A 15,449-nucleotide genomic window follows, 5' to 3' on the forward strand; every position below is an offset into this window, starting at 1 on the left:
TCCACATGGCACTATTAAACAATCTTTTTTTAAGAATCGTACTTGATAACAGGCTGAACATTTTTTATGGGTTCATCAATTCCAAACCCTGTGACAAACAACAGGCCCCATATACAAAGAGATTCCTTTCTATTATCATTGGCCATTTATCTCTTCCTAATATTTCTTATGTGGACCAAATTAAAATGCTTTTCAGTAATATGAAATTTTAGTGGAAGGTCACGTATTTACTGAAAAACCTGAAAAGATTTTACTGAACTACACCTGTTTCTGTTAATATCCTCAAAAAGTAAGTCATAAACAAAGATCAGTAAAACTTTAACTACATAGATTGTCCTTACCATGACAGTTTTTGGAAGGTAAATTTTGGAACGAAGTGTGGAATACAGTGAATATTATCTGGCAAACTATTACTCACAATGTGAAAAATTTAGGAGTTAAACCTGACAAGGGAGAGTGTTGGTGGGGGTGTTTTACATAAACTGACATGCGGGGTGGGTGTGAATAATTCACTCATACATGGGACTGGAACCCTTCCCCATTATCAGAACTGGGGTGGACTCCGCCTTTGTCAGTTCCTAGGGTGCATTCCCTCAATATCAGTTCCTTCCATGATGACATGAACAGGTATACCTGCAATTTTAGTGACTGGGAATCTCCCCTGATATCAGAACCCTATTGTTGTTTTTGTCCTTTCCTTTCCTTTCCAGTCTCGGTAAAACATGTTATCTTTTGCCACATTCCATCTTACTATTGCTCACATGTAACAAGGTTAAGTCAGAGCCAGGAGAGGATAAATATAAAAGAACACAGAAAGATGAAACTGGACATAGCCAAAAATGCAGTACCCAATGATGCAAGCAGCATTGGATGTTAGTGTGCTGATATGCCATTGTGCAACTGATAGATGTTTCTTCTCTATGTCTCCCTATACTTTGAATTCCAGATCTCAGCTGGCCCATCTGTGAGTTTCTGAATGGCACAGTGGAAAAGCAGATAGACAGCAAAGAGGAATCTATCAATATTGTTCATGTACACCTTCCACTTCCCTCTGACCTCCAATTTTAATCGCTGTACCATTGGAAGCTGTGCCTTCAGCTGCTTAGGCCCTAAGCTCTGGAATTCCCTCCCTAAGCCTCTCGCCCTCTCTCTCTTTTATGGCACTCCTTAATACCTATCTCTTTGGCCAAGCTTTTGGTCACATGTCCGAATATCTCCATATTTATTTTGGTGTCAAATTTTGTTTAAGCACCTTGGGTTATGAACATACGAATTAGGAGCAGAAGTAGGGCATTCAGCCCATCTAGCCTGCTCCGCCATTCAATAAGATCATGGATGATCTGTTTTTGTCTCGAATTCCACACTCTCTTCTACCTCCGATAACCTTTGATTCCCTGGCCTAACAAGAATCTATCTACCTCAGCCTTAAAAATATTCAATGACCCTGCCTCCACCACCTTCTGAGGCAGAGAGTTCCAAAGTCGTACAACCCTCAGAGAAAAAATTTCTCATCTCTGTCTTAAAAGGGCGACCCCTAATTTTAAAACAGTGCTCCCAAGTTCTGGATTCCCCCACAAGAGGAAACATCCTTTCCATATCCACCTTCTCAAGACCGTTCAGGATCTTACATACTTCAATCAAGTCTCCCCTCACTCTTCTAAACTCCAGTGAATACAAGCCAGTCTGTCCAACCTTTCCTCATAAGAAAACCTGCTCATTCCAGGCATCAATCTAGTAAACCCCCTCTGAACCGCCTCCAACGCATTCACATCCTTCCTTAAATAAGGAGACCAAAACTGAACAGTATTCGAGATGTGGTCTCACCAATGCCCTGTATAAGTGAAGCATAACATCCTTATTTATATTTTCAATTCCTCTCGTAATAAAAGGAGAGCATTCCATTAGCCTTCTTTGTTTCTTGCTGTACCTACATACTAACTTTTTGTGACTCATGCACTAGAACACCTAGATCCCTCTGCAGCTCGGAGTTCTGCAGTCATTTTCCATTTAAGTAATTCTCTGCTTTTTTATTCTTCCTGCCAAAGTGAACAACTTCACATTTTCCCACATTATACTCCATCTGCCAGATTTTTGCCCACTCACTCAACCTGTATATACTGGTCTACAAGCTCCTTATGTCCTCTTCACAAAGATAGGTAGGAAAGTATATTGTGTCATCTGCAAATTTAGCTACCATGCCATCGCTCCCCTCATCTAAGTCATTGATATAAATTGTAAAAAGTTGAGGCCCCAGCACAGACCCCTGCAGGACTCCACTCGTTACATCCTGCCAATCAGAAAAGGACCCATTTATGCATACTCTCTGTTTTCTGCCAGCCAACCAATCTTCTATCCATGTTAATATGTTACCCACTACACCACGAGCTCCTACTTTGCACAATAACCTTTTTGTAGTACCTTGTCAAATGCCTTCTGCAAATCCAAGTACAATACGTCAAGGGCCTCCCCTTTATCCATGGCACATGTTACTCCTTCAAAGCACTTCAATAAATTGGTTAAACATGATCTCAGGCCATGCTGACTATTCCTGATTGCCTTGAGTTTTTCTAAGCGCCCAGCTATAGCCTCCTTAATGATCGATTCTAACACCTTCCCCATGACAGATGTCAAGCTAACTGACCTGTTTTCTGCCTCCCTCCCTCCTTTCTTGAATAGAGGGGTTATATTTGCTATTTTCCAGTCTGATGGAACTTTTCCAGAATCTAACGAATTTTGAAAAATTAGCATCAACGCATCTACTACCTCATTAGCCACCTCTTTTAAGGCCCTGGGACTTGTCAGCCCACAGCTCCATCAGTTTGGTCAGTACTGCTTCCCTGGTGACTGTAATTTCACCAAGTTCCTCTCTTCCTTCCACCTCCAGATTTACAGCTATTACTAGAATGATTTTGTATACTCTATAGTGAAGACAGAAGAAAAATATTTGTTAATTTCATCTGCCATTTCCTTATTATCTACTATTAGCTCCCCATTCTCACTCTGTAGAGAATCAACACTCACTTTACTTACTCTTTTCCTTTTTAAATAACTGTAGAAACTCTTGTTATCCATTTTTACATTTCAAGCTAGCTTCCTCTCATACTCTAATTTCTTTCTCCTGATGAACCTTTTCGTCATTCTCTGCCGTTCTTTATATTCTGAACAGCCACTCATCTTTGCACAATTATATGCTTTTTCCTTAAGCTTGATGCTTTCCTTAACTTCTTTAGTTAACCACAGATGGTGGGTCCTCCCCTTAGAATTTTTCTTTATTGTAGGAATGTACTTATCTTGATATATTCTGAAATATCCCCACTGAATGTCTGCCACTGCTTCTCTATTGATCAATCTCCTAGCCTAGTAACCCAGTTCACTTCAGCTAACTCAGCTTTCATGCCCCCATAGTTGCCCTTATTTAAGTTTAAGATACTAGTCTTAGACCCACTCTTCTCTCTTTCAAACTGGATGTAAAATTCAATCATATTATGGTCGCTGCTACCTAGAGGTGCCTTTACTCTGAGGTCATAAATGAAGAATTAAGGCCGTTCTGAAGAAGGGTCTCTGACCTGAAACATTAACTCTGCTTCTCTCTGCACAGATGCTGCCAGACCAGCTGAGTATTTCCAGCATTTCTTGTTTTTATTTCAGATTTCCAGCATCTGCAGTATTTCACTTTTATTTTCTTCTTGTATACTTTGTCCTACATTATGGTTACTGTTGGGGGGCCTGTAGACCACTCCCACTAGCAACTTCTTTCCCCTACTATTCCTCATCTCCACCCAAACCAATTCTACATCCTGATCTCCTGAACCAAGGTCATCTCTAACTATTGCACCAATGCCATCCTTGATTAAGAGTGCAACTCCTCCACCTTTACCTAGCTTCCTATTCTTCGTGAACGTCATATACCCCTCAATATTCAGGACCCAATCCTTGTCATCCTGCAGCCACATCTCCGTAATGGCCATCAGATCACACTTATTTACTTCAATGTGCACGATCAGTTAGTCTACTTTGTTATGAATGCTATGTGCAGTCAGATACAGAGGATTTAGTTTTGTCTATTAGTTATCTTTGTAATATTATAGTCTTGACTGATGGTGCGTTATTAGGTTTTTTCTCTCTGACCCTGCCTGCCATTTTCTGACCTTCATTTCCCATATTACTATTCTGCTCTCCTGCCTTGACTCTACCCCTTGGTTTGCTACATCTACCCAGGCTTGATCCCTCAACCCCTCCCTCCCCTTATTTAGTTTAAAGCCCTCTCTACTTCCCAAGTTATACGGTTTGCTAGAACACTGTTCCTAGCATCATTCAGGTGCAGACTGTCCCTATGGTACAGCCCCCACTTTCCCCAGTTCTGGTGCCAGTGCCCCTTGAGCCAAAAAACACTCCTCCCACACCAGTCTTTGAGCCAGGTATTCATTTCACTACTCTTCTGTGTCCTCTGCTAATTGGCACGTGGCTTAGGTAATAATCCAGAGTTAATTACCCTCGAGGTTATTGTCTTCAATTTGGTACCTAGCTCCTCATACTGTCTAAGCAGAACTTCCTTCCTTGTCGTACCTATGTCTTTGGTACCTACATGGACCATGACAACTGGATCCTCCCGCTCCAAGTTCCTGCCCAGCCCGGAGCAGATGTTCCGAACCCTGGCACTGAGTAGGCAACACAGTCTTCTGGACTCACACTCTCAGCTGCACAGAAGTGTCAATCCCCCTCACTATTCTATCCCCTACTACCACTACATTCCTTTTTGATCCCCCCACTTGAACAGCTTCCTGTACCACGGTGCCATGGCCAGTCTGCTTATCCACCTTACAGACCTCGCTTTTGTCCACACAGGTTGAGAGCACCTCAAACCTGTTTGACAATTGCAAAGTCTGAGGCTCCTCCACTATTGTTTGCTCAGTCCCTTGACTTGCCTCACTCACGGTCACATCCTCCTGACCCTCACTGCTGACCAAAACAGATGACCCATTCTAAGAGGTGTGACCGTTTTCTGGAACAAAATGACCAGGTATTTCTCCCCCACCCCCCCACTCCACTCCTTATGTTGTTTAGTGTTTGCAATTTGGCTTCCAGATCAATAATCCTGATCCAGAATTCCTCTAGCCGCTTGCACTTTTTGCAGACATGTTTGTCCTGGATTACCTTGGCATCCAAAAGCTCCCACATACCACAGCTGCAACATAATACCTGCCCTGCCATTGTTACTTATGCTATTAGTTCATTTATTTTAATTACTTTCTTAATCACTTTCTTAATTAACTCTCACTGTTTTCCAAGCTAAGCTTAACTAGTATTACTAAATGAAACCATACAATTTCTAAAATTACCTGAGTTTTGAAAGATAAATGATAAAACACTCACCAACCAATCACCTGCCTTGGAGTCAAAGGAAGAAGACTCACCAGCTGCTGGAGGCTAAAAATGATAGGAAAGGAGCCCCTCTTTCCCCTTCTGCACCGAATTCCCACATGCACCTAATTACAGCTTCACTCTGACAATGTCTCTCTCAGGCAAATGTCACTTCTCACTGGGATGTTTTACTACTTTAAAGATACTACATAAATGAAAGTTGCTGTGTTGTTGCTGTGAAGCAGCACTGGCAGTGGGATGGGAACAGGTCACCAGCTCAGGTGAGGCATTACAGTGGAGGTTTTCTGTTTCAATGTTCAGTGCAAGAAACAGAATTCATTGGAAGTGGAAATTGGAAGATTGTGCACCCCAATCCATGATTTTTTTCTTTAATAATTTTAGTGGTCAAAATATTATTGGCTGCGGTGCCCAATTTCTTGACATGTGCTTCCAGTGAGCCCAGTTACATGACAGGGAAGCTGAAATAGAAAATCTCCCGACATGTAGTGAAAAAACAAACTCAAAAATGGCAAAGAGACTCCAAAGGAGAGAACTGACCATGGTAAGTATTGGACTGACACTGCCTTGTATAACACTCAAACATGAAGGCTAAAAACTTCCATGGACAGTTCCCAGACTCTGTTGTTGCCTGATCTTAGCCAGGACAACATTTGGTGGCACATCTGGGTACTGATCATTTATCTGCCCTTGTATGTCCTGGAATAATGTTCGGTATCTGTCCCAACTGTATCTCTGTTGAGAGCCGCATAGGGGTTGTGGTGGGGGGATGTGGGGAGCAGGAAATCTTCTATGGTACAGTTCGTTTGAAAATAAGGCTTAAACTTTGTGAGCATAGTAAAAGGAAAGTATTATTGAACTTTAAAACTAAACTAAAATCTGTGAATTAACATTCCCCTAACCATTCGCAAGGCTTATACTTATGTTTTTGAAAATAATATTTTCATAAAGTTGGCACTTACTGTACCTTCAAAATCCCACAATTGATTGTAAGGTTTTCCTCTATTACCAGGTGGAGCTGAAGGATCATTGAAGAAAGGCCCCTCTACCTCCATCAGCAAACCTTCATCATCTGGTTTAAATGACAGCGATATCCCCCTGTGGGTCACTGGTGAACTATCCCATGTTTTTGTAATTGTAAACTTCATCTGGATAATACTTTAATAAACTGAGAAAAAGAGTATTATTTAATTGTGTGAGTCATTGTATACTTTTAAAAAGATATCTATTACAAATAAATTTATTATTGTAAGTAGTCTTTATAATTTATCCAATAGTGTCATGGCCGTGCACATTGAATATTATTGTGTTGGTTGCTTCATCTAGTGACCTAACCCAGAACTGGGAAATCTTAACTATTAAACCACTCAAGCTCAAATGCTAGTTAAGACGGAGAACATAAAAATTGTCAGATTTTCAATAAATATATATCCTTGGTAAAATTATTTAAAAATAATCGCATATGAAATCATATGCAAGTATAAATAATATAGAACTGAGGAGATGCATTGAGAGCAGTACCAGACAATGGAGGACATATTTTTAAAAAACAGTGCTGACCTGGTCAGTGGGAGTCTGAAAAGGTCTGGGAGTGATTGCAAAACACCAATCAATTTTGGGGCTGCTATGACCAAACATAATCAACAAAGCAAACAGAATGCGCAAGTATATTGCCAAGTCAATAGAATATAGGTCAGTGACTGTTATGCTGAAGCTGTTTAGATCTCTGGTAAATCCACATTAGCTCTAGTCACCAAATCATAAAAGTAAAGTTCTGGATGCGGTTTAGAGAAAGGCCACATGCCTGATCCCTCATGTCAGAGGACAGATTGATAAGGAAAGATTTTAAAAACCTGAAGGGGTAAAAATTGGTTCCTGTTGTGCCCATTTTACAGGCGTAAAAGGGACTAATTTCAGGGTACAAGGTCTGCAGCACGAGGACAACTAAAAAAATATCCAGCCTGAAACTGGGTCGGGCCGTACTTTGTGTGTCTGGAGTGGCCGCCCAATAAAGGCATTAGATCCCTTGAAAATAGAAGTGAGGGGCCTAATGCCTGTTTAAGGACTTTTCCAGAAATTGGGCTGCCACGACTGCTCATATTTTCTGGACATTGATATGGCTACCACCAAAAAGATAAGTGAAGTGATTATTATTTATAATTGCTTTGGAGTCAGGAGGAGAAGGAGTACTCCTCTTGGCTTGTCAGTACTCTTAACAGCTTCTCGCAGCTGCGACTATCCTCCCTCCCCAGGACATATTTGAGGACCACTGCTGGTGAGGCAGGTGGCCCAAAATTGCTTTCTTTCCTCAGGCTAACCCTTAGATGAGGCCGCACAACTAATTTCTTGCAATCCTTGGGCCTTTGTCTTCAGGCACAGATCATTCTCTGCTTCCATTTGGCACTTTAACAAAATTATCTCTAGGAATTTCTAGGCAGAGGTCATTAGTATCATAAACTTGTAGGGCTATGGGGATCGAGCGGGGGAGTGGGACTGACTAGATAGCTCCATAGAGAGCTGGCATGGACCCGATGGGCCGAAGGGTCTCCTTCTGTGGCATAAATGACTATGCACTTCTCATCAAACTAAGTGAAATAGAAAAGGTTAATCCTGAGCACTATTTCAAGTTAAATCACAATGATACCTTATGAAGAAGTACAAGAAAGAAAACAACGCGCATTTATATAATGCCTTATCGTCTGAACGTCTCAAAGTGCTGCACAACCACTGAGTTACTTTGAAGTACAGTTCTGTTGTGCAGGCAAATGTGATTTCCAATTGTGCGAAGTACCATAAAGAGCAAATGAGATAATGACCAGTTAATTTGATTGTTTCATATTACAGTCCCCACCAATTAAAATGTCCACATTTAAAATGGGCAGTCGCTTATACTGTCCAGAAAGCGATAACCAAAAGCAAGTTGTGTTCATGATAATTTGAAAGTTTGTCAGTTATTGTGTCTAAAGTGCTCCGTTTATTTTGGATAGAAACAGCTGTGCTTACTCACTAGTTCACACCTTGTTAAGGTGCACAGAGTGCAAGAACAAACAGTAATAAATAGCACCTCATTAAGGTGCACTAAATGCAAAAACATAAGTAAGTAAATAACACCTTGTTAATGTTGAAGTACAAAAACAAAAAACTACAGATGCTGGAAATCTGAAACAAAAACTGAAAATTCTGGAAATACTCAGCAGGTCAGGCAGCGACTGTGGAGAAAGAAATGAAGTTAATGTTTCAGGTCTTTGACTTTACAACAGAAAACCTAATTGCCTTTGTGTACTTAAGACCTTCCAACTCCCTCTAAGTGATGCAAGGTTACAGTTTGTACAAAAGTTAAATAAAGCTGCAGTTCTGAGTGCAGCTGCAATTAACTTCAAAGGTCAAGAGAAAGAGTGAATGTCGTTATATAATTAGAGTACTGTAATTGTGCTCCCATGTTACACTGGCTATCACATAAAGCAGGCAAATCACATTTTCACAAACATGTTAGCTATAAGCTGAGTGGGGACTGTATTGGTAGAGGGAACAATGCTTGCTGTTCTTCAAATAGTGCCATGGGTTTCAGCTGAATATCTCACCTTAAAGTCAGTTTTTCCAAAAAATAGTTGGATCAACTGATCCAAGGTGGCAAACTGGCAAAAGAACTGATGGTAGGAAACAGATATTCAGAGAATGATCAACATTAGAAATGGTCTTCTGGGTAGTGGAGGCAAAAATTAGGTAATCATTCATGAGACAGATGTTCCGATTGGAGTAACTGTACATTTCTATGGAAGAATGAGCTTGAAGGCCTGAATCACCTCCCTCATTTGCACTTAAATCTTTGTAATCTTTATAAAATGTTACGTCTGAAATTTTATGTTCTAACTTTACATTTGGTTCTGTGTAGGCTTATGCCCTAGAATTCTGATTGGTTCACTGATCCCACTGTGAAAATAACCAGTGGCATGTGGCTTAAAGTCAAAATGCTGGGAATGAAGCCTGTCCTTAGACTTTTGTTGAATATGTAATCATCACTATGTTATATATCATATTTTTTTTCAAATGTGAATGTTTACTTTGAGAATTCATCATTAATTTGGAGCTCTTGTCCCTTGTTTATCTGCCTAAAATACTATTTGTAGGGACTGGATAAAACAATAGTTAGAATGAGAATTGGAACTGGATCTAGGGATGAATCTAAGCTAAATTAATCATATGTAAAAGCTCTTCCTCCGGCGATGTGTTCGACAGTCTCAACCCAGATCCTATTATGGATAGATCTACAGCTGCAAACAGTCCTCAAATTTAGTGATCACATTCAAAACAGTTCTAATAATGGTGGATGTGGGAAATGGGAACATTTTATTCTGGTACCTGGGAGTAGAGGAGGGTACTTGGTGCATGTCGGAACTGAGTCAAATTTGTTCTGTAAATTTGGAGGAAACTTTGCTGGAATTTTCACTGACCTGGGAGTGCTTATCCCAGAGGTCCAAATTGAAAGAGTCTTTCTCCAGCAGTATATTCCTTAACGTGAACATATAAATCTAAATGTGAGTCACTGCATTCCATTTCAAAATGCATTGAAAAACTCCCATATCACCAGATTTCAATGATAAAATCTGTTATGACAGTCTACACATGAACCCATGATACTTGCTACGCCTATCGATGGTGTAGTGATATGTCTTTACAATGTTCTAAGTGTTCTGTAAAATTAGATCTAAAACAGTAGCTGACAATACATGATCAGGATGCATTTCCACAGCAAAACCACTGATTGCCTTTCAAACTTTCTGTAACATTACTGAGTGAGAAGGAGAACAATTTAAAAGTGTTTTCTGTCTCTTAACAAATGTTGAGCATTGAACTAAATCATAATATAAAAGTGCTTTTTTCAAACCTATACCTTCAGTGTTCACAAATTCATCAACTAAATATCAAAACATAAATGTTTTAAAAGGTGTGATATACAACCAGCAGCAAGTTCATTTTCACTGATGATACTGTGTTGGCAGACTCGCTTAGGGATCTAATGCATCTTACTCATCATCTTGAAATAAGGGCCGACCAATAGGTAGGTAGACTGCACAGGATTCTAAGATATTGATCAAAAAGCAAAAGGACACGTGTCCCAATATCTGGTTCTTACTCAGTAATGTTACAGTGTTCCTAGGGATCCTTTTGGATGCCAACTTTAGTCTGGCATAGCACGTGTGTTAGTTGTGGCTCAGTTCATACCACTTTAACCTCTGAGTTAGAAGGTTATTAGTTTGTGCCCCATTCCAGAGGCTTGGGCACATAATCTAGGCTGACACTTCTGCTGCACTGTCAGAAGTGCTGCCTTTCAGATGAGACGCTAAACTGAGGCTGTCCTCTCAGATAGACGTAAAAGATCCCACGGTGCTATTTGAAGAGCAGCAGGAAGTGTTCCCTGGTGTCCTGGTAAACAATTACCCCTTAACCAACATCAATACAAAATAAATTATCCAGTCATTATCACATTGCCTGTTTCTCGGACCTAGTGTGCAAATTGGCTGCTATTTTTCCTACATTACAATAGTGATTGCACAACAAAAGCACACCATTGGCTATAAACAGTTTGTAAAGAGGTCATAAAGTGTGATACATAAATACAAGTCTTTTTTAAAAATTGCACTGAGAAGATGTGAAGTGTGCTTTGGTCTTTCTTATTTTCTACAAAGATAGAAAAGTCCCAATATATGTTTGTAGCACATAAGACAGTTTTCCTTCATGATTCAGAACCCCTCCTGCTCAAGTACAAGATCCAGGGCCATGCTGTGAGGTGGACTATAGCAAAAAGAGGAAACATCTGTAGAGAGAGATGGCTCCAGCTTGCATCAGCCAAAGGGAGAGTTAGCCTCATGGCAGGTATGTCTTTGCTAAATCCTCTTGCATGAGGACATGGATTAAAAAGTTGCTAATGAGTAAGGCAGTTAGACAACATTGAGACTTAGACATCTGGAACATCAAGATGGTTGGCATTTATTTGCAAGCTGTTCAATGGATGCCCTTGCATATATAGCTCATGAAACTCAGAGACTTCAGATGGGAGGTTGCTAGAAAGTAGTACCTGGAGTTTGGATACATGAACATATTCCAAGGTTTGGTGCCTACCATTATCGTGGTAGAAAGAACACATGTGCTAGTGACATTTTGCATTTCTGACTGCTAAAATTACTGAACAATAAAATATGGCACGCATCTGTGATGTAGTCATATTTTACAGCGAGTTGTCTGCTCACTAGGCCCCAACTGAGAAGTACCTGGTGTCTACTATCCACCTAGCTGCGCTTTCAATTATCTCATAACTAATTAATGAATATCATCCCAGGCGAGTAGGGATGGGGAGTTGTGGTGGGGAGGGCAACAAAGCACCAAAGGGCACCTTCTCATGGAAGATCAGGCAGAATCAAGTCAAACTTCAACAGAAGACTTATTAACCAAATATCAGAACTAGGAAACTACTCCAAGGCACTACTGGTGTAGTGAAATCAGGAGGGGTAGAGCTATCTCGAGGGAACGGACATTTTGCCATTCAGCTCCAGACATTAAATGCTTTAATGGTGTTCCTGATTGGACAATCAATGAGAACCTTACCAGCACAATTTTAGCTAGTTAAACTCCAGCTGTGTTCCTGTACACACAATGGGGTTTCTATGGTTAGCTTTTACCAACCTGCATCTCTCTTGATTTAGGCAAGTGTAATGCGTGCTCCATACTGGACAGCAGGTGGGGTGGGGTGGGGCGGGGCGGGGAAGAGGATGAATTTCCACTCATCCACCATAATTTTGGTAGAAAAGCTGCACAAACTCAGTTTGCGCCATTCTGATAGGTTTGTGCAGTTCTGCCACAGACATACAGGACATCCCCCGTTGAATCACAGCATCACAACACAGATGGAAGACATTCGGCCCATCTAATTCACGCCAGCTCTCTGCAAGAGCAATTCAGATAGTCCCGCTGCCCTGTAACCCTCCAATTTTATCTCAGGTGCTTATCTAATTCCCTTTTGAAAGCCACAATTGAATCTGCCTCCACTACCTTCTCTGGCAATGCATTCCTGATCCTAACCATTCGCTGTGGAGAAAAAATGGTTTCTCATGTCATCTTTGGTTCTTTTGATTTTGAACACATCTATCAAATCTCCTCTGCTCCAAGGAGAACAACCCCAGCTTTTCCAATCTATCCTCGTAACTGAAGTCCCTCATCCCTGGAAGCATTCATGTAAATCTTTTCTGCACTGTCCCCAAGGCCTCAACATTCTTCCTAAAGAGTGGTGTCCAGAATTCAACACAATACTCCAGTTGAGGTTAGTGTTTTAAAATGTTCATAACTTCCTTGCTTTTTTACTCTATGCCTCGATTTATAAAGCCCAGGATCCCATATGCTTTTTTAGCCTTTCTCAACCTGCCATGCCACCTTCAATGATTTGTGCACATATATCCCCAGGTCTCTCTGTTACACTACACCCCCTTTAGAATTGTACTGTTTATTTCATATTGCCTCCCCTTGTTCTTCCTACCAAAATGAATCACTTCACAGTTCTCCGCATTGAATTTCATCTACCACTTGTCTGCCGATTCCACCGGCCTGTCTATGTCCTCTTGAAGTTTATCACTATCCCCCTCACAGTTCACAAGACTTCCAAGCTTTTGTTATTCGTAAATTTTTAAATTGTGCCCTGTACACCCAAGCCTAGGTCATTGATAAATAATCAAGAAAAGCAGGGGTCCTAACACCAACCTCTGAGGAACCCCACTATATACTGACCTCCAGTCCAAAAAACAACCATTCACAACTACTCTCTGTTTCCCATCAATCAGCCAATTTTGTTTCGATGTTGCAACTGTTCCTTTTATTCCATGGGTTCTAACTTTGCTGACAAGTCTGTTATGTGGCACTTTATCAAGTGCCTTTTGGCAGTCTATGTACACCACTTCAAGCTCATTATCCTTGTCAACGCTCTTTTACCTAATCAAAAAACTCAAGCAAGTTAGTTAAACACGATTTGCCGTAAAATCTGTGCTGGCTTTCTTTAATTAATCCACACTTGTCCAAATGACCGCTAATTTTGTCCAGGATTATTTTTACTAAAATCTTTCCCACCTGACTGGCCTGTAGTTGCTGGATTTATCCTTACACCCTTTTTTGAACATTTGCATTTCTCCAAAAACTACCGGTATGGATCTCTTAAATAAAGCCAAGAAATGCTGGAAATACTCAGCAGGTCTGGCAGCATGTGAGGAGAGAGAAGCAGAGTTAGCGTTTCAGGTCAGTGACCCTTCTTCAGAACTGACAAATATGGTATGGATTTCTTAGTGGCTTGGTTTTGAGAGTCCCAAATGTGGTTATGGATTTCTGTCTATGCCAGATGCCTGGCTCACCAAAAAAAACAAACAATCTCAATGTTAAAATTATCTTTGATCTCAACAATCTTAATTGTCATGGTGGGTATTAAGGGCACTTTTCTGAATGGACCAATAATTTAGGAGTGGCATTAGGAAATGGAGAAATTTCAGTCCATAAAACAATTGCAACAATGCATGTGATTGTGATACATTCTTACACATTACTGTAATTATAGCATGATTGTATGTTTTTATATGGACATTAATAGTCAACACTGCAATATTTAGAAGGGTCCTGCAAAGCTCAATTTTTAAATTGCCTTTAAATGGGAACAATCTTGTAAAAGGTTTTCAGCAAACTTTGCTTATTTGTAAACACGATGTAAATTGTGTCAAAATGCTTCATACAGCACTTGTGCAACCATGTAAAGTGGAGTGGGGTGGAAAGAGGCAAAATGTTCTGGCAAATGTTTACTTGCGTGAGACACCAATATTGGTTGTGCTGAAATGCATCACCATAATACATGCTTGCATGATGGAATCCAGTAATTCCCCCCACAATCTCAAATCTTCAAACCAGCTGCCTCTAAAGTTTCCAAATCCTGCACCTACTCTGCAGAGAAACACTCCATATTCTACACACTTCACCCCAACCTGGACTCACATTCCCACTCCAGGATCCCCCCCCCACCCCACTCCACCCTGAACCCCTATCACCACTACACTCCACTCCACCCCTGGCTCATACCCCACTGTGCCTCACCCTACCCCACTCTGAGCCCCTATCCCTACCACCCTCCCCAGCCCTCACTCTAGGCCCCTACCCAATCTCCTCCACCCCCCACTGTGAGCCCCCTATCCCAATCTCCACCCCCCTCACTGAGCCGCTATCCCAATCTATTCCCCCCCCCCACTGTGCCCCTATACCAATCTCCACCCCCCTCACTCTGAGCCCCTATCCCAATCTCTACTCCCCTCCCACTCTGAGCCCCTATCCCAATTTCTATCCCCCCACTCTGAGCCCCAATCCCAATCTCCACCCCCCTCACTCTGAGCACCTATGACAATCCCTATCCTCCCACCACTCTGACCCCTATCCTAATCTCTATCCCCCCACCACTCTGAGCCCGTATCCCAATCTCTACCCCCCGCAACTGAGCCCCTATCCCAATCTTCATCCCCCCCCACTCTGTGCCCCTATTCCAATCTCTATTCCCGCCCCCCCACTCTGAGCCCCTATCCCAATTTCTATCCCCCCACTCTGAGCCCCAATCCCAATTTCTATACCCCCACTGAGCCCCTATCCCAATCTCCACCTCCCTCACTCTGACCCCATCCCAATCTCTACCCCCCCCCCCACTCTGAGCCCCTATCCCAATCTCTACTCCCTCCCCCACTCTGAGCCCCTATCCCAATCTTCATCCCACCCGTCTGAGCCCCTATCTCAATCGCTATTCCCCTCCCACTTGGAGCCCCTATTCCAATTTCTATCCCCCTCACACTGAGCCCCTATCTCAATCTATTCACCCCCACTCTGAGCCCCTATTCCAATTCCTATCCCCCTCCACTGAGCCCCTATCCCAATCTCCATCCCTTGATTCTGAGCCCCTATCCCAATCTCTATCCCCTCCCTACTCGGAGCCCCATTCCAATTTCTATCTCCCCCCCCCCCCACCGGAGCCCGTATCCCAATCTCTATTCCCCCCCACTGAGCCC

General features: G+C 41.7%; 1 protein-coding gene across 3 annotated transcripts in view; it reads right to left on the reverse strand.

Moving 5' to 3' along the window:
- The window catches only part of c1h4orf33 (chromosome 1 C4orf33 homolog), a 41,327-nt gene that overhangs the window by 22,553 nt on the left and 3,325 nt on the right, over window positions 1-15,449 (reverse strand). For all 3 annotated transcript variants that reach the window (XM_068044010.1, XM_068044001.1, XM_068043991.1), the window contains exon 2: window positions 6,347-6,547. In XM_068044010.1, coding sequence (XP_067900111.1) covers window positions 6,347-6,527 — 181 coding nt within the window. In that variant the 5' untranslated portion in view covers window positions 6,528-6,547. The remainder of the gene's footprint in view (window positions 1-6,346; window positions 6,548-15,449) is intronic.

The sequence above is a fragment of the Heterodontus francisci genome, chromosome 1, assembly GCF_036365525.1.
Source record: "Heterodontus francisci isolate sHetFra1 chromosome 1, sHetFra1.hap1, whole genome shotgun sequence".
NCBI classification, from domain to species: domain Eukaryota; kingdom Metazoa; phylum Chordata; class Chondrichthyes; order Heterodontiformes; family Heterodontidae; genus Heterodontus; species Heterodontus francisci.